Genomic DNA, 24560 nt, shown 5'->3' with positions numbered 1-24560 from the left:
CAACCCTAGAATAAATCAACTTGAAGTGGCCTCTACAAGCAGCAGCCCCCCAGAATTAAAAGATGACGCCAGTGAAAAAGGGCAAAACTGCAGTTCCTTGACTGTCCACTTGAGGCTGAGTCCCAAAACTAAGGAATCCCTCATAGAGCCAAGTGCTCAATGCTCATTTTTACAAAGGGAATAAATATGCTCAAAGTTTGATCTCTGTATCCCTGTTCTTTTAAGAGATACTCATGTGAAAGAGATTTGAGCAGTTTTATGACTTATCTGTTTTGATCATGGTTGTCCACAACTCAGGTGATGAGGCCTTCTCGGTCACTGGGCCCAGGCTTTGGAACAACCCAGGCTTAAAACCTGTTTATTCAGACTGGCTGTTAACATACAGTAATAGGGTGAGTATTCTTGCCATTTTTCAAAATTGTATTGGATTTTTTTTATTGCATTGAATTTGAATTGTTGAGTCCTGATTTTAATGGAAAGCACATTGGTCACCTTGTGTGTTGTAAAGAGCTCTACAAGTTGAAGTTGATAGATTGATAATTAGAGGTGTGGCCAATTTGATTGACATGTGGCCGTTTCGTAGGTGTTTGCAAATCAGTCTCATAGCTACGTCCTGGACTACGAGTCCTTTGATGTTTAGCTGAGCCAGAATTAGGAGTCTGATTTCCAAAAAGGTGTTTTGAGATCTAGTGATGGTGGTATAGGAAACTCAAAGTGTGACTTTGACTTGGTGTTTTTTTTGTTGATTTCAAACTATGCCCCCAGCCAGGGAATAGTCTGGATTTTTTTTTTTCCTCTCTTCTCTCCATGTTGTTATTTCATATCTATTGCAAAGGGGCGCTGGGTAGCTGGCGGCTTCTAGGTTAATCCCAAATCCGGTCTGTTTTCCCATGTCTGATTTTGTCTTCTTATATATCTTGGAAGGGATATAACTAAAATTATTTTTTTCCTCTGGGATCAATAAAGTATAAAGTATTTTTGCCCATGTTCAATGCTACCTCTGTGAAATTATAAACCACCATTTATGAAATTCAGGTGCTTGTAAAAAATGTCCTAGAGAAGTCTAACTAGTTTTCATCCCTTTTTCAAACACACTTGTTTACACTATCACCAGTGACACAAACATGGGCAAACAGACCAAAGGAAGTCAAATTCAGGAAAAACTACAAAATGCACCTGAAAGTAGAAGATACTGATTTTTTTTTTAGCTAAATTTAATTTACACATTTCCAAAAGATGCATGAGGTCAGTCAATCAAGCACAGTGACACCAGAGTCATTTAAGCAGCTTTTGGTTCTTTTAGAACCAGAAATCCTATCAAGTGTTTTTGTCTAATTTTCAGTAGAAAATGTTTTTTTAAACTTAATTGGAGCCACACCCACCTTACCAGTCCAGAAAAATGTCTTGTAAAAAAAGTGTATTGTATTCAGACATTATTCTAGTTTTAAGCAAATTTTTTTAACAGTTCTCTTTTGTTCCATTGGCAGATTTTTGTTTACTTGTTACAAGCATTTAAGACCTCATTTTTGTCTTAAATAACTTAAAACAAGACATTTTTCAGGACTGATAAGATGAATGTGTCTCATATTAAGTCTAAAAACACATTTTCTTCTGAAACTAAGACAAAATCACGAGTCTGATGGAGCGTGTAGGCATGAAGTGCTCTAAAGTTTCAGATAACAGCTGCGTTATCTCTTAGCAAGCAAAGACAGAAGACAAATCTGAATAATCCAAGTCAGCAGACTGAAGGTTCAACCACAGAACACAACTTTTTTATGACGTCACGACTTAGAGGAAATCACTTAACCTTATTATTACATCAATAAAAGCCTGGGAGGAATTTGATCTCCGAAGTGAAACCCTGAATATGTCTCAAAATGCTAACTCAGCAGCTAAAAATCCAGTTTTATTCAACCAACCTACTCTTCCCTTCCCTGAGGATGCCATTGGCTAAATGCTTTTAACATCCAATAATCTCAAATCGTATGGGATGGTAAAATGCCATTTAGGAATGAACCATATATGAGGGTTTCGTCACCAGAGAGTCACTGTTCAAATATAAGCCAGCATGTCTGATCTTTAATCTCCTCTGCATGCATGCCATGTGACAGCAACTTCTGCGACAAAAGGTCACCGTCTCGTTCTGCCTTTTGACTCCCACAACCTTTTCTTCTCTCTGTATCAGGTATGCATACAGCACAATGTGTTTGAGTTAATTTACAGCCAGTGCTACAACCGAACATGAGCTCATTGTGATGCCAGCGGTGAACAGGATCTCGTGCAACCTTCACGTCAGTCTAATGTATGTGCCTGTTCATGGACTCCATTCACCATCTGAACGAAGAGTAAGACGCCGTCTAATCTCTCACTATACACTGTCTTTGTTGTAACGTATACGATAACAGACTGTATCACAATCATTCATTTGTAGTGCTATCGGTACAGTAGCTTAACAGTATGAGAGATTTCTTCCAAGCCTTTACAAAACAGAGCAATTAGAGGTCTAAAGATCAGGAGATAAATGGTAGATTACTGAAACACTACAGGGAATAACCACAAATGAAACAATTAGTTTCATCAATAATTCATAAGAGGTGTGAATCCCATCAGAGAGGAGAGAGATGTGGGTGATATTCCCAGGTTAATCTCATGAGGAGATTCTTACCTTCATGCACTAATCACTTTATGAATGAGGCTGCACTGAATCATACTGTTCTAACTTTTCCATTGATTGATCATTAAAAAGGAAAAGATTCAAAATAAAAGAATTGATGATTGGATCAAAAATAAATGAACAATTAATTCATTCAAACCAAATCATCCAAAAATCAGCTTCATGTAACTCCAGTCTCAAATTACACTGCCTGACTTTGTGTTATAATTCTGAATCATACAGTGTTTTCTGATATACAGTGGGGAAAATAAGTTTTGAAATTTATTTCCAAAGATGCAATCCAAACAAAATTTCTACTAGACATTGGTATCAACTCAAATAATCCACATATGAAAAGAAATCACAACATTCAGGTCCATAAATAATGATTATGTTGGAATTAAGTGCAATAACACAGGACAAAACGTATTGAACACGCTAACTGAGACTCATCTAATACTTAGTGGAGAAGCCTTTGTTTGCAGTGACAGCTTCCAGAAGCTTCTTGTTTGTTTGAACTAATGGCCCACACTGCTCAGGTGTGATTTTGGCCCATTCCTCTGCACCGATTGTCTTTAAATCTGGAATATTCTTTGGTGCCCTCTGGTGAACCCTTTTCTTTACTTCTTTCCACAAATGTTCAGTTGGATTGAAGTCAGGTGATTGACTAGGCCATTCTAACAGATTGATTTTCTTTTTTTGAAACCATTTGAGAGTCAACTTTGCTGTGTGCTTTGGATGGTTGTCCTGCTGGAAGGTCCAGCCACGTCTCATCTTCATCATCCTGGTGGATGGCAGCAGATTCAGATCAAGAATTTCCCCATACATGGCTCCATTCATTGCTCCGTCAGTTATATGAAGTTTGCCAACACCATGAGATGAGAAACAACCCCATGCCATGATGCGTCCACCTCCAAACTTCACTGTTGGTGTAGTGTTTTTTGGCTGATGTGCAGTGCCATTTCTCCTCCAAACATGGTCTGTAGTATGACAGCCCAAAAGTTAAATTTGGGTCTCATGTGACCAGACAACATTCTCCCAGTATTCTACAGGCTTGTCAAGATGCTGTTTAGCAAACTTTAAACCAGCTTCAACATGCCTTTTCTTGAGGAATGGAGTCTTGCGGGCTGAGTGTCCATAGAGGCCAGGGCGGTGGAGTGCATTGCCTGTTGTTTTCTCTGTAACAATTGTACCTGCTGCCTCCAAGTCTTTCTGGAGCACTTTCAGGGTGGTCCTTGGCTGGTTGAATACTCTTCTGACTATTTTTCTGACTCCCTGGTCAGAAATCTTCAAGGAGCTCCTGTGTGTGGCCTGTTGATGGTAAGGTGGTGCTTCTTCCACTTGTGAATAATGGCCCCAACGGTGCTGACTGGAATATTCAGGTGCTTTGATATAAGTCTGTAACCAGTTCCATTCTGATGCTGAGCAACAATCAGGTTGTGAATGTCTTCAGAGAGCTCTTTGCCTTTACCCATCATGAGGTGTGTGGTATTTAACTGCTTGGTGAAAAAACACCTTTTTTATAGGACCATCAATTTGCTGTAGCCCAGCTGATGTTGATTTGCACTAATTGGAAGTTCAAGTAATAATTACTGATAGATTTCAGGTGGTATGGTGCGTTTCCTTGCAGTATACAGCCTTTCGATGGTGTGTTCAATACTTTTTTCCTGTGTTGTCGTACTTAATTCCACATAATCATTATCTATGGACTTGAATGTCATGATTTCTTTTCATGTGTGGATTATTTGAGTTAATACTAATGTCTAATATAAATTTTGTTTCAATTGCAGCTTTGGAAATAAATGTAATGAGAAAAAGTTGACACGTTCAATACTTATTTTCCCCACTGTAAATAGAAGAGCTTGATGCTACAATCTTTAGGGAGGCAAACTGCAGTGATACACACCCCAAGGATTTTCTCTGCCCTCTCAAAGACCTTGTCAATGCCCTCAATTCCCCTCAAGTTTTCTTCACACTTACACACTCTCTGATTTTAACCATGAAGCAGCCTTGATGCCTCAAAGCTTCTAAACACACCCTTGAATATAAGCTTTCTTTGATATTTCTGGAGCTACTGTATGTGCTTGATGCACTTCTGCAGAACGACTGAAAGCCAGCTTTGCATGCTATCATTTTGCTCTTCTGAACTTCTCTAACAACAGCAAAATGAAAAACAGGAACCTCCGGTGTCGCTCTGATGATTCTCTCAGGTTGATCTCATCCACAAGCCAAAATAAGACTGCACTGATAAGTAGAAACTCATTGATACTGCAGCTGTGGATCAAGTGGGGTCGTGTAATCTCGCAGTGTCTTTCATCAGCTCGTTTTCTCCCTCTGAGGATGCGTGGGCACGGCGCAGGTGATTTGAATCTGAGGAGCAGGGAGAGAAAGCCAAGGCAGGAAATGAGAGGGGAGGGCAGATGAACAACAGAGGCGGCTGAGTTTACAGCGTCCGAAGTGAAAAACAGTTCAGGAGATGAGCGGCAGAGAACAGAAGCACTAATAAAGCAGGGTGGTGTTAAATATAAACCTCCTGTCTCATTGTGAGCTGCTCCGGCTACTGTCTCAGTTCATATTTTACAACATGAGAATGAAACAGGAAGAGGTCCACTGATTGGAAACCAGCGTGTCCTCGTCGACTCCTCGGACTTGATAATAAAATAGACTCTGGTAAGGATTGTAAGCTCAAGAGAAAAAAACAAAACAAAAACAACAACAAAAAAAAAAGAAAAGCAGGAAGAGTTTGTGAAACTTGCATCTTCAGAGCTAATGAGGGCCCCAGCCCAAAACCTCTTGAAACCCTTATACCGCTGAATGCAAATTCGACAAGACGTGTTTCGAGATTACAGACAAAGTCAATGCAAAGATGCGTTTGAACGCAGATTAATCCGGCCCATGAAAATATTGAACTTTGGACACAAATTTGCATGACCCTGTGCCGCGGCATCCAATCAGCGATGATATCCCCACCCGAAATCATTGATTTGATGACGTGTGATGCTCCCGCCACCTGCTCCAGGAGCCAGGAAAAAGATGGAAGTTCTCAGCGCGTCGCCTCTCAGCTTGTCAAAATAGGCCAGCGTCCTGCCTCGGGCTTTGCGCGTTTAAATTTGCCAATTTGCGTCCGGTGTGTGCGTCTTCTGGCGCTTTAACCCCAAATTGCTTGCCTTTGGCTTTATTAGAACACAAATGCACCCAGCAACAAAATTCAGTCATTACAAAAAATTTAGGAAACCAGTGCTTTTGTGTCAATACCTGCACCAGTGCGCCCCCTACTGACTTAAAACTGCAGCCCTTCAGGCTACTTTGAGCTTCAGGCCTAAAATTTTTTGTACATAACTATAATGGCAACACCTCCAAAAAAGTCTCTTACGACCATAGTGAATTTCAAACAGGAAGTTAAGAAATTTGGGTTAAACATCATATTTTGACAATTTATAGGGTAGGGTATGTATTCGAATGAACTAGTTCTACGTTTTTCACAAGATCAACTGAAAACTTGGCATGTATGTGCTACACACATTGATGTTTAAAAGCTATCAAAGGATTTTTTATAGTTCCATGGGCGGGGCCACAAACAGCCGCAAGAGTTTACGATTTTTTTCTTCAAAATGTGGGCTCACTTATTGCTACTTATGGCTTTAATTCAACTTAAAAAAAAAAGAAAAACATAAATAGCTATTTACTACACTTGGAGAAGTTATTGTGACACCACTGCATTCTATTCACCATTGTATTTTATTTTATTTTTCAAACATCACCTCTCAACTTCAGCATCTATTTGCACATTTCCTACATTCAGCTGGCAAGTTTAAATTATTTTTGTATTTATTTCCTATTTCAGGACCAGCAGTTATGTTAACTTTATTCTGGTGTATATATCTCATGATTCTACTGGTTTTTATTTCAAGTTCTTATGTTATGTATATATTTTATTGGTAAACTGGCTCTGACTGTAAAAATGTATGTTGTAACATAATTTCCCAGTTTGGGATCAATAAAGCAATTCTGTTCTATTCTATTCTATTCTATTCTATTCTATTCTATTCTATTCTATTCTATAAGGCTGAAAATAAACCAAAAGTACTGTATTGTATGTAAAGTTCGCTAACAGACAAGTTAAAGAAACAGCCACTCAGAAAACCTGACTGACAGAGAAGCTGCTTCAGTATAACAGAGGAAGGTTTTGCACTGTGCTGGTTATTCTGCTGTTATGCACACATCAATTCATGTGACTCCTCTGAATGGGGAGAAAATCTTCACACCTATTTACAGGAGGAAGCAGAGGGAGAAAAGGGAAATATTTTATACATATCAAACGGGAATAAAGAATGGTTCTGTCCCTGGGGACATGTTGGTCCTGAGCATAATGACTCTCGGTGCAGACCTCCTGAGACAAATTGCCACTGACCCCCATGGATTTTCCAGGGCACACTCGATTGGAAATGGACTATTCAATTTCCCACAGGGAGCCGTGCCATTTCCTCGCCATGCATCATTGAAAAGGCACTTTTAGGTGGGATGCTCTCACAAACTATTCACAAAATGTTGCCTCAGTGCTGCAGGAATCTCAGGTAATTGTTGCAGGATTTACCAAACTTATTAAAGGATCCTGTCAATGAGGTCTGTTAAAGTTGTACCTGTTGTTATATTTTTAAATCAATGCAGAGGAAAGATGTAAAGTGATAGATGCATTTCACACTGTGTTTTTCCTGAAATCTTTATAAAGATTTCACGTAAGGTATGGTTACAAATACAACACAAAGATATATGGAGTTTATTTTTGTATTGACTGTAACAGTAGTCCCTGGGGTAAAAAGAAACAAATCGTAAGAATGATCGTTAAAATGCAAGCTGCAGACTGTCTTTTTAATTCAACTGTAAGAAATCAGTCACAAAAAAAACCTACAAACACAAAGTTTATGGAAGCACCAAGCTGTTTCAGCCATGGAACTTGAAAACAAGCACTTCGCATCCAATTTGAGTGTAAAGCAAAAAGTGTCAGGTCTCTGCAACCCTAACTTTGAGGTTTTTAATCTTCAGAAGGTCCCGAAAAAGCAGAAAAAAGCCTTGGGCTTCAGCCTTTTTTTTTTTTTTGGTCATCATTTTTGTGAAGTCTTGTTGTGTGCAATAAACAAGCGACAATCTCCGGTTTAAGAATGAAAGACAATGCTTTAGTGCTAAAACTTGCTGTTTCTTGAGTGTCCACTTGAGGCTGACTCCAACAGTGCCAGAAGTGACATACACACCAAGCCAAGAAAACTGTTTTCAAAGCAGAAATTAACCTATTTACAAAAAATGTCTCCTGTCTGAATCACTAATTTCACGGCGCACACTGTACGGGGGTGAATTCTTTTCTAACTCAGCAGTTCAGAGGATATTAAGATCAGGAGCTCTCCCAATCAGAGGCACAGCTCAGATCACATGACTGACAGGTGCCGCATAGCTGTACTAATCAAACTCCTCAAAGCCCTTGACACTTCCAATATGGCCGGGATGGCTGATCTGCTTCAAAACCAGTTTCAGGACCAGACAAATATTAGAAAAAAAGCTTTATTTACTTGCCTCAGAAAAAACAGTGGTCTAAATTCTTTCAGTAATAATCAAACTGCATTAACATTCAAAGACAGTTTCTGTGCACATGAATATGTGTCTTACATATCAGCTAAAAGCTGTGGCTGTTGGTAACATTTGTCAATAAATCCTTCACTGTTTATTTAAAACTGGTAGAAGCAAGCAAACACATTATCATAATCCATTTTTTTATAATGTGTGTATCAAAAAAATAATCCCAAACTGCCGTGTTTGCTTTTATTTCTCTCCCGTTTTCAACCGTCAACTTGAAAACCATCCTGCACAGACCGGGCACCAGCCATGTGAAGGGCAAATGAATATTTATCCCAGTGTGACTGATTCCATATGAATTAGTCACACTGCATCCCTTTTCTCCAACGCGCCTTGAAAGCAACACTTTGCAGACTTGCAGCATAATGGAGGAGGATGAATGGATCATTTAAAGATGGGGGGGGGAATAACAGTTTCTTTTTGAGCTAGCTAAGCCACCAGCCTGCTCCCATAAATCACAGATACAAGCAGCAGTACAGTGGCACTGTTGGCTCTATAAACATGTATTGTGGTGTTTTATCTCGTTTTAAAGTACGTGCTATAAGAATTCATAACCTACAGAGCTCACGGTGGCTGCGCCGGGCTCCGCCGCTCCATCACAGAGGGCCGTAAAACGTCCACAATCAATGATCTTAAAGCTGAACTCTAAACAAACCAACATGCTAAGGATGCATTTCACAGTCTGCAGCTGAAGTATAGGTATCTCCTTTTTATCTATTTTCTGCTAAGATTCATCCACTCTGTTCTGCAGGCCAAGAAATAGAGTTTTTCATCACTGCAGTCTCTCCCTGGCATCGACCAGCAGTATTGATCTGGACCAGATCTCCTTCCACTCTACCTGGGGAGCCAGATGAGCCTTGTTCATATTGATCCAACCTTTTTATTCCACATTCTCCTTCGCCCTTTCTTTAGGTTTGGAAAAATATATATGCTTGTCATCCCTGATAATAAATATTCCTTGTGAAAGGCGCTGATGCTATTAATCCAGAGTTGACGTTTGGATTTTGTTATCATTGATGGTCTACGTGAGAAGACAGGAGAGATGTTGAAACCTGCCTCCGACGTCTGCCTGTTGTGACAGTTCAGAGATGTGGAGGTACGCTCCCTCTTTTTATCTGATTGAGGATGCTGGCGATGAAGCCGAGACTGGCACAAAGAGGCAAAACATGTCTATCAGGAAGCCAGGGAAGCAGGTCTCATGCATGAAAATAAATGTTTGCTTGAAACAAATACACCCGATCTTCTTCAAAACGGTTTCATTTCACTTCAGGCTACAGTCTGAGTCTCTCTTTCCCTTCATTACTGTATTTTCCTTCTGCGTGTATTCTAATCACATGCCTCTGTTTTATAATCCCACTTTATCACGCTGCTTCTCTCCCCTCTCTCTTTCTCTGCCCGATTCCTTGTGCTCATTCTTTAAATGCCTCTCTCTGTCTACTTTAAGTCCTTCACTCGCTCTGTGTGTCTTCCTGCCTCCCCCTTAGGAGCAGAATCTGTGGTAATGTACTAATCTGCCGAGCTTTAGTGCAGTCTTGCCAATCTGCCGTGTCAAGATACACAAATCTCACTCCAGGCAATTACAGGCCTTTTTTCTCTGCACTGCAAAGGAGTCTGTTCCCCCATCTCTGTTGCAGTGAAAAGTGCCTCTGCGACCCATCAAGTACAATTACCTTGTTTGTAACAAACACTGATGGCCCTGGGGTGGTGTGTGGAGCAGGTAAGCCAGGCTGTGCAGGCATGAAAGAGGGGAATTAGTATGTGGTAAATAAGCTATCAGGCTGGATGAAATCGTAACTTAATGATCTTTGTTTGGAAAACCTGAGCTAGAAAACAAGGAAACTGGTCCCAGAGGCCCCGCCGTCCACAAAGTGTTTGTAGCTAGCTGCAAAGGACAGGTCCTTTAGGGAATGCCAGAGTCTGAGTGCTTAAAAACAGCTTTGTGGGTTCAGTTTTATTTTATTTTCTGGAGTCTTTTACTTCTTGCTTTGGTATTTTCTCTGGATATGTGTTTAAAAGGCAGGTAGCTGGTAGTTTGAGGAGCAAAGCTGAAGAAGGACACACTTCATTCCTCTTAAAAGTACACAGTTTGGTTCTTCAAAGGCTGCACAGATGGCTGAAGGAAGTCAGAAAAGTGAGTTGGTTAGTTATTAAGCTGCAGGAAACATTCCCCTTTGGGATTTTGCATGTGGATCCAAGTCCTTAAAAATGCTCTAAGGAGGATCTGTTTTCATTGGACCACCTCGCCACCTTCGGGCCTGGAGTCTCACACACACTGTCGTGAAGACACGACTTTCAACAAGGTGCGTGTCTGTTTCGGAATTAAATGGAGATCGGATCAAAATTCATTTTCTTTGTTCAGGTCAACTTCTTACCACATACAACACAGAGGTAAGGTACTTATCAGTACAGTTATGTAGCGCCATGGTTTGAAACAATAACAATACTGCAAAAAATGAAATCTTATCAAGTGTTTTTGTCTTATTTTAGTAGAAGATGTCTTTTAAGGCTTAATATGAGTCACATTTACCTGTCCAGTCCAGAAAAATCTCTTGTTTCAAGTTATTTAAAAACAAAAACGAGCTCTGAATCACTTGCAACAAGTAAAAAAAAAATGCTGATGGAACAAGAGAGAAGTTGCTTCTATTAACACATTATTCTAGTTTAAAACAAATTTTCGAGCAAATTTTTCTTGTTCCATTAGCCTCATCAAGTACAACAAGACAATTTTCACTTAAAATACGAGAAAAATACTTGATAAGATTTTAGTTCTTTGGAATTAAAGGAAACTTTCTCAGTTTGTCCCATAGTTTAATAGTCGGCTATTTTGTGCTCTACTCACAACTTTGGAGACGTGTCTGTAATGTGTAAGGTTAGTAAATCCTGGTTATGTCCTGCCAGTCATCCACCAATCAGAGCTAACATAACCTCACTCTTCATTTTATTGATAGACTCTAAAGTTTGAACCGACCACTGCAGAATAACTGCTGACTGTGGGTTGGAATGGATGCTATCACAGCTTCGCTCGTGTTTTTGCCTTTAGCTCATGCTCTATCTCTCTCCTGTTTGTCTTTCTTCTGCTCTTCTGTCCTTTTTCTGTCTGACAGTTGGGCTCCAGTGTCCACCATCACTACAAAACTAATCACAGAAATCGTTTTCAGCAGAGAAAAACACAGATATCTCTTCTCACTGCTAAACTTTGTCAGCCAGCGTGGTGTTGCCATAGGGACTTGGATGTGCTGTAAATCAATCAATCAAATCAATCAATCAAAAGTACAATGATGTTGTTCGTGCTCTTCAAGTTTGTGTTTTAAAAGCAAATGAACTCTGGCTCGAATTACAGGAAAATGGAATTAATATACCTCATGTCTACTCTTTACAGATCTACACCATTGTTGTTGACAAAGTCGATATCAGAAGTCCCACCCCTCCTTGATACTGATTGGTCGGAGAAAAAGACGTCTAACAGATGGACTTGTTTTTTTTTTTATTCTGCTATCTTTTCATTGTGATTGGTCAGGTGGGTTAACAGGTGACAGCGCGGTACCTGAAGTTCCCCAGAGCTGAACATCTCCTGCACTGGTGGCGGCCTGGTTTGTGATAAAAGACTCAGATCCTTCAAAGATCTTGGAAAACTCAAATGACCAAACAAGAGGAAGTAGAAAAGTTCCAAAGCCTCTCAAAAACAAAACTCTCAAACATTTCCAAACTTTGCTGAAGTTTGTCTTTTCATCTCCAGCAGCTCTGAGCTCCTTTTTATCTTCCAGTTTTAAGTGAAAAGTTGATTAGATCAAGGCCAGCTTGGCCAGTGGTTTGGCCTAGATGTGAAGTCAGACTTCTCTGATATTCTTTTTATTACGTGAAAGTTTGGGAACTTTTAGCTGACGAAAAACACTCAAAGAAAATGTTTTTGTTTGAAAAGGAGACAGTAAAAGCATGCAAGCTGTGTTTGGAAGGATGGGAGCGAAATTAAAAACACCAAGGACAGGATTTTCCTGGACAGCTCCTCCGTCTCTTCATCTGTAAAGAGCTCCTCTTCTAAACTGAGACAATTAATCTGAGACCACTGATCTCTTCTTACTCTCATCCTGAACTCTTTCATTTTTACCTTATGAACTCTTCTCTTCAGGTGTTGATTAAAAGTCTTTCAGCCTCATTATATTCCTAATTTTTTGATCAATGAGGTTTTAAAACTGACTGATTAAAGTGGGACACAGACATCATCAGTGTGTTGCGTCTGTGCACCACTATCAGAGGAGTCTTTGTCGGGATTTTGCAGCACGGCGTCGACTCATTTGTGCGTCACCTCACTAAAGTTATCATCTCATTTCTCATCTATTAAAATAATTATAACACTTATTCATCATACTTCCCCCTCACCCTTGCATTAATCATATTTTCACACTATTGTTATTTGGGAGCGTGAGTAATAAAATGTGTGAAATTAGTTTGACAGGAAAGGATGGCATTCTCATCTCAATGCGTTTACAAACCGAGATTTTGGTGTTTTTGTGAGAGTGTACAGATTCTTTAAGTTAAGGAACAATCACACATCACTCATACATCCTCAGGGGTCTGCTGTCTTGGTAAACACTTAGTTTTAATATCAGGGTTTGATGATATTTGAAGTAAAGGCCTGTTTTTTGTTGTGTTTAGGAGTTCCCGTTGAAGGTAGCATAAAGTGATGTTTGGTTGAAATTGACCTTTCTCTGTCAATCCTGCATCATCCACACCCCGCAGACCTTAAATAACTCCACCCTGTTGGCCTCAGTTTCTCTTTTTCTCTACAAACCTCAGCTGGCAGACAAAAGAAGCAGACATGTAAGTGAATCTGGAAAATACAAACCATAATGTAACCAAAACACCAACACTGAGAAGATCTGATTGTTTAATTCTGATGAAATATTTGTTTACTTTTAGTCGATACCTGACTAATTCTTATTTCTCTATATTTACTAGATGGATCAATGTGTTAATGATGTAAATCAAAGTGACTTTGTTCAGTATTATTTTTTTCTAAATGGTCAGATTCATAAGATTTCCTTTGAAATTTGTTCAGATAAAATCATCTGAATCCATCCACTAAACAAGCCCAGACCTTACTATAATAAAACCTATAAAAAACTTCATATGTTCACATGTACCTAAGGTGTCTGTAGATTATATTTTTCAGGGGTATCCTGCTTTCTCATAGCTTGCACACAGATATCAAATAACAATGCTGGATGTTTACATCTAATGTGCAGATTTTCCGACCTCTGAATATTTATCTAATCTTGAAAACCCTGAATCTGTCTGTAAACTGATCAAACTGATTGTTCTAAAAATAGCAGAAGATCCTCATAAGATCTTCAAGAAACTAGATAAAATGTTAAGTCATCTTAAGAAACTCCTCACTGGTTCATGACACGTTCGAGAGTCGGCACTCTAACACCAAGGTCTGCCCTTAGTTCCACCTCTGATAGGTCTCCTGGGAGCTGGCCAATCAGAGCGAAGGGGGTTTGTGGAGCCTTAAAGAGACAGCAGCCAAATCAAGAGGTTGAAATAACCTCTTAAAACCCAGTGTCCACACGTATGTGGACATTACATTTCTGCCTCCAGACTTGATACTTCATTTTTTTTAATTTTTTAACTTTGACCTGTTGGCCAATGCAGGGACACTGCCCATATCATTTTTTGGTGGTATCACAACATTACACTTTTTTTTGTGGAAAAAAACAATAACACTAATAACTATCAACAAATAAGAGAACCAATAACACATATAATCACATCTTGTGTTCAATGACCAAATTAAGTTATTACTTTGTAGGTCTGACTTATCCCAAGTAGCAAAAGCACATGAGACAAAAGCTCAGGTCTCAATAGGTTAAACACCAATCAAAAGGTACCATGTTTAGGTACCTAAACCTATCTTTGTAACTGTGAGGGAGTGGAAGACTAGGCAATTTTCCATGCTGGACATTGGAGGGTTATATATTGAAGAATAAATTTGCTAAATTGAAAAACTTTGGGATTTTATCATTAACTAAATTGATATTTTTACCACATAAACACAAAAAAGTACCAACAATTGGTACCGTTGAGTACAGATACCGATTGCCAGGTACCGGACATTGGTACAGTATCGTTTTACTTGCCAACTTTGACCCAACTCCTATCAAGACTGAATCTGTCACGAAAATGTCAGGGAATATTTCATTGTCTGTCTCCTATTTTGTCCCTCAGGAGAGAACATTTCCCAAAATCAGGTTTTCTAAAATATTTAGAAAACTTATAACATGACCCAGTTTCTCCAGATTTTAAAATTTAAGCTGTGAATTAGTCACAAATTGTTGGATAACTGAGGTTTATATGACTTATGAAAACAATAGTAAGACATTAAAGGAATATCTGTGCCTCTACTTTAAGCCTGGCGTTGCAACAAGACGGTCAGTGAGGGAAACGAGCCTTTGAGAAGACCATCAAAAATAAGCTCTTGATATTACACTTCGTAGAGGAAATGTCAGTGTTTTTTGGAAAATATCTCGAAATAGGTTAGCAATCATTTCAAAGTAGTAACTACTAGCACAGATATGCCTGAATCTGGGGTTAAAGCTGAGAATTGTAATCCTGGGGGAGTCAATGGAGCTGAAAGGATTTCTCTGACAGTCTTCCAGGTTTCATGTGAAGCTACAAAGGCAACATCTGTTGTTGATGCAACGCACACCACATGGTATCGTGTTACCTGTCAGCTAAAGAAAGCAGACGAGGCTTGACAAGTTGCACTCTGACATGCCGTTCTGCATTATCTGAACAAACTTGTTGCGTGTTCGTTGCAAAGGTGCCTCGTGCGTCACATGGGATAGTCTTTGGTTGCAGCTGTCGTCTAAAAATATGAGATACCTTTTGGTTTGATCTTCTCCGTTGTGCATGGAAATCTAATCAGAGTCTGAGGAGAATGTGACAAATGAATGTCTAAGAGCTTAACGAGAAGACAGAAACAGGCTCGAGTACACACTTAAGGGACCAGGACTCAAACTTTACAATCTGCCTCACGGTGATGCTTCTAACTCAACAATATCACTCATACAGATATGTCACACGAACACCCCTTTTAGCAAAAAATGACAGGATGAATATCTGTGACATAACACTTTGACAAACAGAGCCTTTGCTTGTCATAATAGCTGTTATTCCCATCTGACAGATACCTGTATAGAGTCATATGTGTAAAAGCATGTTGCCTTATTCTGACAAGCGGAAAATTTCAGCTGTCATCTCACAAAGCTGATAACTGTACAAAAAGAGGCAGGGAAATGCAGCACTCTCCCAGCAAAACGCCACACGGAAGCTACTCTGACTGCTCTGCTGCATTTACTACGCCCGTGCCTTTCACACTCTGTTCTTTCAGGCTGTACGTACTTAGGTCACATAACCCTGGTGAGCTCACTCAGATGAAAGCAGGGATGACTTGTGCTGCTGGCCTCTGTGCAGTCAAAAGCAAATGGAGCCGGAACAGCAACCCATGAAGGAGTGGACGTTTCTTACTAAGCAGGGACTGGAAAATACAGCTCTGGTGTCTTTGGCAGCCTTCAAATCCATGGCTTTTATATTTGGAAGCTGACGAGTGCCATCATATCTACTATAATCTTAGACTTTGGTGCAAGTTGTAGCTGCTGCTCTGTAGAATAACCGCTTTTTATGTGGAAACTAGGGAGGGAATCAAATTATTGATTAACATGTAGCAAAGCCAATGAGGATGGATGATAGGACACTAAAAGCTGGACAACACAAGGGTAAATTATCACAGCTAATTCATAAAGGTCATTGATGAGGGGACAACAAGCACACAAAGGGACAGTTTTGGGACAGGAATAACTCACCCCCAAAACACAATATGAGTTCTTAAATCCCAAAATTAAAAAGGTCGAGAAGACTTCAATCATTTTCAGGTTATATATTGAAAAAGACGCTTCTTTATCAGAGAGTGGAATACATACAACAGTCAAGGTTGCTCTCAAGTGTGGTTTCTGATATTGGCTATGGCCTCCTATTACAGCCTATCATCCTGTCACTGACTGTCATTTTATCATCCCCTATCATAGACTATCATCCCCTGAAGTCCTATCATTGACTATCATTTTATCATTTCTTATCATAGACTTTCAACTCCTTTCATATGTCATTACACATCATTAAATCATCATAGACTATCATCCCCTATCATGTTTCATCTTCTATTATCATCTATTATTTCATCATCACCTATCATAGCCTATCATCCTATTATTACCTATTATTCTATCATTGCCTATCATAGCGTATCATTTTATCATCATCTCTCAAATACTATCATCCTATTATCACCTATCATTTTATCATTTCCTATCCAAGACTTTCTTCGCCCATCATAGACTATCATCACCTATTCAATCATTTTATCATCACCTATTATGGTCTATCAATCTATCATCCCTTATCATTTTATCATCTTCTTTCATCACCTATCATTTGATCATTTTCTATCGCCACCTTTCTTTTAATCATCACCCATCATAAAACAACATCCTATCATTACCTTTTATTTTATCATCTCCTATCATAAACTATTAATCTATCATCTTATCATCACCTATCATTTTGTCATCATCTCTCATCGCCCATTACTTATCATCACCTTTCTTTACCTATCAGAGACCATAATCCTATAATCACCTATCATTTTATCAAGTGCTATCATACTATCATCAACCCTCATTCTCTATCATTACCATTCAATAACTATCATGGTCTTTCATCTTATCATCCTATCATTGCCTACCATTGCCTGTCATTCTTTATCGCTTATCATCTTCTCACCCTATATTTGCCAATAATACTTTCATAGCCTATCATCATCTGTCAACCTATCTGTCTATCATTTTCTATCATTTTTTCACAGCCTATCATCACCTTTCGTAGCCTATTATCCTATCATGGCCTCTCATTGCCTATAATTATCATTATTACATGGTCTATCATCCTATCATTTCCTGATGACACGACATGATATCTGCCTGTGGGAATGTTTGCCAACTTGTCAGTTCTTCCAGTGAAGCCAGCAGCAACTTCCGACCAAGACTTTCTTTTCTTCGCTACAATTTCTGTCATTTGCATCTGTTCTGTCCCCTGAGATATCACCCACTCATCTGTTGTAGAATGCACAGATCTTAATTCAACAACAATGGACACACAGATACTTTATACTGACTTACTTCAGCAACACAAGCTTGTTTTGTTGTGACTTCATTACAATTAATGGCTATCAAGTGGGCCAAATAACAGCATTTTGATCAACTTTGACAGATTTTTGCTGAACTGAAGTCTGAAAAATCATTTCTGATTCATTCCAGGTAGTTGGGAAATTGAGCAGGTGAATTGCTTCTGCAATACTGCATTGAGCAGATTTTGGTCCAAGTTCAGTTTTTCCTCTATCTAGATCAGGTTGTTAGTTTATAGCTTACATACAGATGTCAGTTTTTGGAGAGGAATAAATTATCCAATTGGAGCTGGGTTTGTGATTGGTGATTCGTAAATACTAATGTGGATACTGCTAATAGAAAACCAGAAAACTTTCCACAAAAATCTAGATTTTCTGGACCTCTAGGCCCACACTCTTCATTTTTTTTTATTGAATCTGAAGAGATTAATGGAAGGTGCTTCTGTAACCCTTTCAGAAAGTTCTGAGTAGTAAAGTCACTGAGGCGAAGCTGTAGTAGGATTTTCAGCTGGAGCCTGTGAGAGGTTACAAATGACACTTTGACCACCTGAAAATAAACAAAGCACCTCTAACACAGCCTGTTAGTGTTTCTATATGTTTTCAAGAGTGTGAGATAAAGCATCCAGCGCTGAGTGCTTTAAAACAATGTGCCATTATGGCCTCTTGCTGTTAAGCAGATGGTGAAACTGCATAATATGGGACACTGAAGTGTCTTCCTGAGCTTGTATTGAAGTAAACGGGCGGTACTTCAAAACCCCACATACTGCATGTTAAGTGAGGCTTTTCCACGTCTTTCAGTGACCCAAACACACTCCTGAAGCACACACTCACTGAGCTGCACTGAATCCTAGCTTAAGCACAAAACCATTAGGAATGCAAATATATGTACACCTTCTTAAAATGTGATCTTTCTTAAAGGGGACATATCATGCTTGTTTCTTCTTTTCACTATGCCAGACTAGGATGCCTGTAAAGCATTTCTGCCCTCAGTACAAGTCATTTAGTTCCTTCAATGCCCCACAATAGCGTTCTCAATATCCTCATTTTAGGCCATTCTGAAGATCTCGTTGAAACGCTCTGTTTCAAGAATGACCTCCAGTAACCTCGCAACGTCACAGCCCTTTGTGCTCTGATTGGTCAGTTCTATCAGAGGGGCGGAGGGGGTAGAGCAAGGGGGCGGTTTTTGCAGCATGGCAGTATTTACAAAATCGCCACATTGAATGGGGCAGACCGAGCGAGTTTGCTGTTTGCCAAAACTTCACCGTAAGGCATTGATAGCACTAATAAAATGGCAGAGTGTAGGATACGTCCTTTTGTATTGGACCCCGAGTCAGACCCGGACGGTTCTGCAGGAGGAAGAAAATCCACCTGGACACAGATCATCTCAGGATGCTTCAGTGTGGTGAGTCAAAGCGGTACTGTAACATGTATAGTTAATACCTGGAAATATAGGCAGACTTCACCAACACGTCACTATGTTATTACCGCCGCATTATTGTGGTCCAGGTTCACAGTGCATGTCAGAACAAGCTTGCAAATATCACAGCCTCACAAGTATAACGACGTCTGCTAAAACTACAGTGTTTTAACTGCTAATTCACCATGTAAAGCCGAGCTGCTCAGCAGAGCAGAGTCCCTGCATCCAGCACTCAGTCAAGTCAGCCAGAGCTGGTAGGGAGCTGTATTTATACTCGGCTCTTGGTGGGTGTATCCCTCGGTGGAAAGGTAAGGTACCTCGTGTCGTCACGACGGTTGAAATCTCGCGGCCAACTGGCAATGACCTATTTTCAGAGGCATCAAATCTCGTTCTAGGATATCAGAAAAAATACAATATCTCATTTTTTGAAAAGTCAGGGGGTGTAAGGTCTTGTTCTCAAATGTATTATATTATTTGTAAGTATTAAATCAGGGATCAGCATGATATGTCCCCTTTAAGGGGTAAGTCAACATGTCCTGGGTACTAACACTGTAAATCTAAAGCTTCATACTATGTTTATTTTACCACAAACATAAAATGAGCATAGATCTGTATCTGACATCAATAGATCATGTGATTCAATTATTCTTAGTGTTGTGCTGCTAATTTGTGCAGAGCATACAGCAACCATGGCATTGTTTGAGTCTCATGCGGCTTCAGTTTTAATCATTTAACACCAAAAATACACAGCATGATCAGACAACGCACACATTCTCCCACACAGATCTTCATACATGTTAAGTGTGATTTTCTCCTCTTCAAACCAGAAAACCGCAGAGGATTTGTATGTGTGAGAACATGACGAACACTAACACCCTGTTAACTCCCACAATGGCTGTGAATTATCATTTAATATTCAGTATCTATATCACGGCGTAAAAATCTGGCTGTAAAAGTGGGAGGTTGAGCCACACAGATGCAAGCTTTTGCAGGGGAAACCTTTGCAATGTAGTAAGTGATAACTGAGAATGAGACTATTTAGAAGCATGGTAGGATACTGGAGTGTATCATTTTAATGTAGAATAACCAGGAGAGGAAAAGTGCATTGTAAAAATCTAATTAATTTAGCATATAAAAAGCAGGTCATCCAGTCCAAACATCCACCAAAGGATTCCTTTTGCTCACCACACTAAAATCCCCTGGAATCTGCACGGTGTAATGAAAAGCGACAATTTCCATCTTTGGAAAGTGAAAGCAATTACATTAGAAAGTACACTAATTTAGAAATAGCCCTGTTGTACCTGTAAGCCTCCCTGCACAGCCTGCACTTCCTCTTAAGCTGCACATGGCGGTTTATTGTGATGACAGCAATTAAATACCCTGTGATTTGTGTGCCAGCGGTATTATGACTTATCCCACTGTCTGCCCTGCGCTCTGGAGCTGGATGCAGGAAAGGTTTTAGGAATCCAGTGCCGAGAAAAAACTAGCCCATCCTCCAGGGAGCAGCCATGAAACAGAGGATAAACCATAAAAGTGGTTAACATGACCGAAGGGGACCTCAGAGGGGGGGCAACATAATACACAATAGTCTCACAAGCTTAAAGCAGACAATGAATACAGGCACTGTCCTCACTCCTGGGTTTAATACTCAGAGGGGATGTGTGTTTGTGGCCACACACTACATAACTGGTGACAAGGTTTTATTCTGCAACACAAGGGACAGCTAACCAGGGCCCAAATTAGAAACAGCACGCTCAGGTTTGTGCTTCATCAGCATTCTCTCAATCTCTCCCTGTGGCTTTCCTTCTGCCACTTCTACAGTAAGATGAGTGTTTGGTGGAGTGGAGGGAAAACCTGTGGGTTATAGTACAGTGGCCTGAGAGTGTACAATGAAAACAGCAGAGAGTGATGTGAATCACAAGGCAGAAAGAGTCAAATAAACAACATCAACCTGTCAGTATTTTCACAGGTATCACCAGATCCTCAGTTTTTCTGCTCATTAGTGTGACATGTTTGCATTTTGCCATTTAAGGCCATTAAGTCCATCCATCTTTTGCAAAACATTGTGTGTAACTCATGTTTGGTGCATGCTGTGCACAGTTTGTGTAATGAAAAGCCCGCTTGTGTGCATCTGACCTCAAAACCACAATGAACCCGCTGGTGAATGAAAGTGAAACTTACCTTTGTTGGTGAAGAATCTACATTATTCATTTTTATCTGTGTGTGTGCATGTGCGTGTGTGCGTGTTATCCACATGTTCAAATCACTTCAGCTTTCTTAACCCAGCATGGATCAAATACCAACACTTTTTCACCAGCCCTTTGCGTCTCATTCTAAGAGCAACAAGAGCATGTTTTTTTTTTCTCTATTATATCTTTAACGTCAAACTTTCAAACATAGTGCACGCTCTACAAATGAACCAGAAAGACTTTGACTAATTCACAAAGCATGCACAAATAGTTGCAGAGCAAAAAGCATCAAAGTGCAGGTGTTATTTGCATATGTTTAAGTTAGACAAATGCATTTATTAGAGTAAAACAGGCCCACTTTATGTAGTTAAGCTTCAATGCAAATAACATCCAATTTGCTAGTATTGGTGCCAACACTCCTGTGCAGTTAGAATAAAATATCTGCACCTGCAGAGCCAGTACTTTATTTTTTCAGTGATTAAAGCTAAAATTCCACTTACGCTCTCAAAGTAATATTACTTTGCATAAAGTCTGTTCATTACTGCAGTTTTGCTGTATTACAATAATCTGAGGTTACATCACTCTGGCTTCCTGAGGTCAAACCACCTAATATACAAAATGTGCCATTGTGCACAACAGTTCATGACACACTTGAGCTGGTTTGAGCTTTTTTTTTCTGGTTCGCTCCAGGAAATTGGGTTGGATATAGCCTATGAAACTTGTGTCACATCTGTTATTAATGTCAGATGGTAAGAAGTTCCCTTATTGATGCAGCTCATTGTATAAATTAATAGAATCAGCTGTCGTTGGGATCGGTTAGGTTCAGAAAAAATATTGGCTGGACTGGGTCTTAAGGCTAAAAATGAGTTCCACATTGGTCCAGGGCTGGATTGTTTTTTAAATTAAATTTCATAACACGTTCTCTGTAGTGTACCTTGAGGTGATTGGGTGTTTCGGCCATTTATCACTGGATTCCTTCTCTCAAGGAAGACCCTATGGGTTTGATCAGTTCCCGTGTTGGGTTCTGTAGCCACTAGAGTTTTTTTTTTTTATTTATTTTTTTTTTAGTTCAAGTAGTCTAGGGTAATCTGAGCAAAAGCCAGTTTAAAGCACTGGTTAAAAGTCCTATCTAAATTTTTTGTTGTTGGGTTATTCAAGACTTACGCTGTACTTTGAGTTAAATTGAGTTTATATAGTTTTAATTTAAAAAAAAGACTTATCCTAAATGTATTTCAGTGAGGGATTCTTAAGTTACAGTTACGGTGCTGACAGTTATTTTCCAGCTCTGCAGGTGCAGGATATTTTGGATTTTTATATATATATTTTTTTAGTAGTGTCAAATAATCTAGCCAACTAACCTTAATAAATTGCTGCACTAATATACCTCAACCTTCGACAACTTTCAGTAATTAGTCCTGAAAATTCACTTAGAGCTGGGTCTTAGACCTTCTGACTCATTCTATCCCTGAAGGCTCAGATTAAGGGCCTAAGTGTTCCCTGAAAAGATGAGTCTTCAGACATCTCCTAAAGTAGAAAGGGACTCTGCGGATCGTATAGAGTTAGGTAATTTGTCCTACCATTTGGGCACAACAGAGGAGAAGAGTCTGGCTAGAGATTTGGAGCCACACTGGGCTGGGAGCACCAGGTGTCTAAACCTGGGTGAGGGATCCCACTTAAAGTATTATCTAGGGTTTTGGTTGTTAGGTTTAGTCAAAGCCTTAGTTTGTTTAAGTATTTTTATCTGTTATTAATTTATCCTTAAAGTTAAATCTGATCAAAAATCCTATCTGATGTGAGGGGGAGTTAAGGAGTACAGGGTAGGAGGGGAAGTAAAACATTAAGTAAATAGGTTGAGGAAATAGATGATAGTCAAAATCCTCCCTAGGGTCCTGGTGCACTCTTGGCCTGATCCCCCCCATGGTTCAGGGGGCATGATGTTATGCTTCATAAGCAAACAGTGCAGCTCTGCACAGAGTGGAGATGCTCACAGCTCATCTCAAAGGTGCAAAACTTGCGCAAACTGCACAGAAATGCACATTGACGTATTTGGGATGTAAATATCATTACAGCCATTTGCTTTGTGAATTAACCTTGAAAGAGAATCAATCAAATGGGAAAGCGGGGAGCAATTCTAGCTGCTTTTAAAGGCTGCCGTACATTCTTAGTGCATCATTCCCAGAGTGTTTGATGTTGACCCAAAGGGATTTAAGTTCTGCTACAGTTACATTAAAGCCCAATGGCGACACTAAAAGGTGTCATATGTGTCGGTATGTGACGTTTGGGGCTTTTAAAAGTGTTGGTTTTGTCCCTTGAGGAAAGAACAAGCTGCTGACAGGACAATATCTACCCTCCTTCAAACATAGCATTATTAAAAGCCATTCTGTTTACCACAGACTTACCTGCTCAGACGGTGCTTCACAAGTTTATGACAAGAAATGGTATTTAACATTACAATCATGTTTTTAACGTAAAGATAAAAATGTTTGAACACCCCTTTATGAATGCAAACTTATGTCGTAATAAATGTCAAAGCAGACACAACAGCAGGCGAAGACATGAGTAAAATAATGCCAGAATGCACGTGGAAGACTTGAATGTCAGTGTGTGATCACTAGTCTTAAAAATTTGAAGTGATACAGTGTTTTTACATCTCATTCCCCGATTACTAAGCGTGACACACTGACATTCACGCCTCCCACTCTTCAGTAAGCTCAGGATGACTCGCTAAATATGGCTCTATGTCAACTTAAAAGAATCAAAGTTTTACCTTGAATGCTCAGTAGGGACCTTAGAAGCCAAGCTTCCCCTCTCTGCCCTGAGGAGGAGAGTCAAATAGCAAAGATCAGAAGTCCACTTACCCCACAGGGAGAGGAGGTGAGGATCACAGCCAGGATGGGAGGCCCACAACACTATGATCAAAACCCCCCCGAACCTCCTAATCCTAATCCTAACATACACAAAGTTTCTCCTGAGTGGTGGTGGTGTTGTCCTGGGACTAAAGCAGCGGCTGTTATGTGTCCATGTGAGTCTCATTAATGATTCTCATGCAACAAGCAGAAAGAAACAGGAGACACAACTCAAGCGTGTGGATGCAAAGTGGAAGCAGCACCTACCTTGAAAAGCTTTCATTAATTTTGAGAAAGCAGCTTTTGAAAAAATATGCCAATGACCTGAATACACTTTGTGTAAGTTTAAGCATTCGATGCCACAAACACTGCTGTGATTGTTTGTATGAAATCCCAGAATGAAAAGGTCAGTACCTTTATTTTTACCTATGAGATTTGATGAAATGTTCCATGAAGAAAGCAGATTCCAGACAAAAAAAAGGGAGAACAAAAGGAGAGGAGACACTCGTGAGTGTCCAGTCAGAAAAGGACAGAGACGACAGGAGAAAGAGGCTTGATGGCGACCTATATGTGCAGATCTACGCGAGGGGAT

The 24560-nt window shown here is 39.7% G+C and overlaps 1 protein-coding gene across 19 annotated transcripts in view; it reads right to left on the bottom strand.

Annotated features, from left to right (window-relative positions):
* LOC141794634 (neurexin-1a) overlaps positions 1–24560 on the bottom strand; it is a 469750-nt gene that overhangs the window by 413093 nt on the left and 32097 nt on the right. For 10 of the 19 annotated variants that reach the window (XM_074674993.1, XM_074674995.1, XM_074675004.1 and 7 more), the window contains one exon: positions 23890–23937. The exons of the other annotated variants lie outside the window; for them this stretch is intronic. In XM_074674993.1, the coding sequence (XP_074531094.1) occupies positions 23890–23937 (48 nt within the window). The remainder of the gene's footprint in view (positions 1–23889; positions 23938–24560) is intronic. 19 annotated transcript variants of the gene reach the window in all.

This window comes from Halichoeres trimaculatus, unplaced genomic scaffold (genome assembly GCF_033239565.1).
Source record: "Halichoeres trimaculatus isolate MK-OKI-2021-1 unplaced genomic scaffold, fHalTri1.1 fHalTri1_scaffold_8, whole genome shotgun sequence".
In the NCBI taxonomy this organism is placed as follows: domain Eukaryota; kingdom Metazoa; phylum Chordata; class Actinopteri; order Labriformes; family Labridae; genus Halichoeres; species Halichoeres trimaculatus.
Note: the sequence above shows the minus strand (reverse complement) of the source record. Positions and strands in the feature narration are given on the sequence as shown.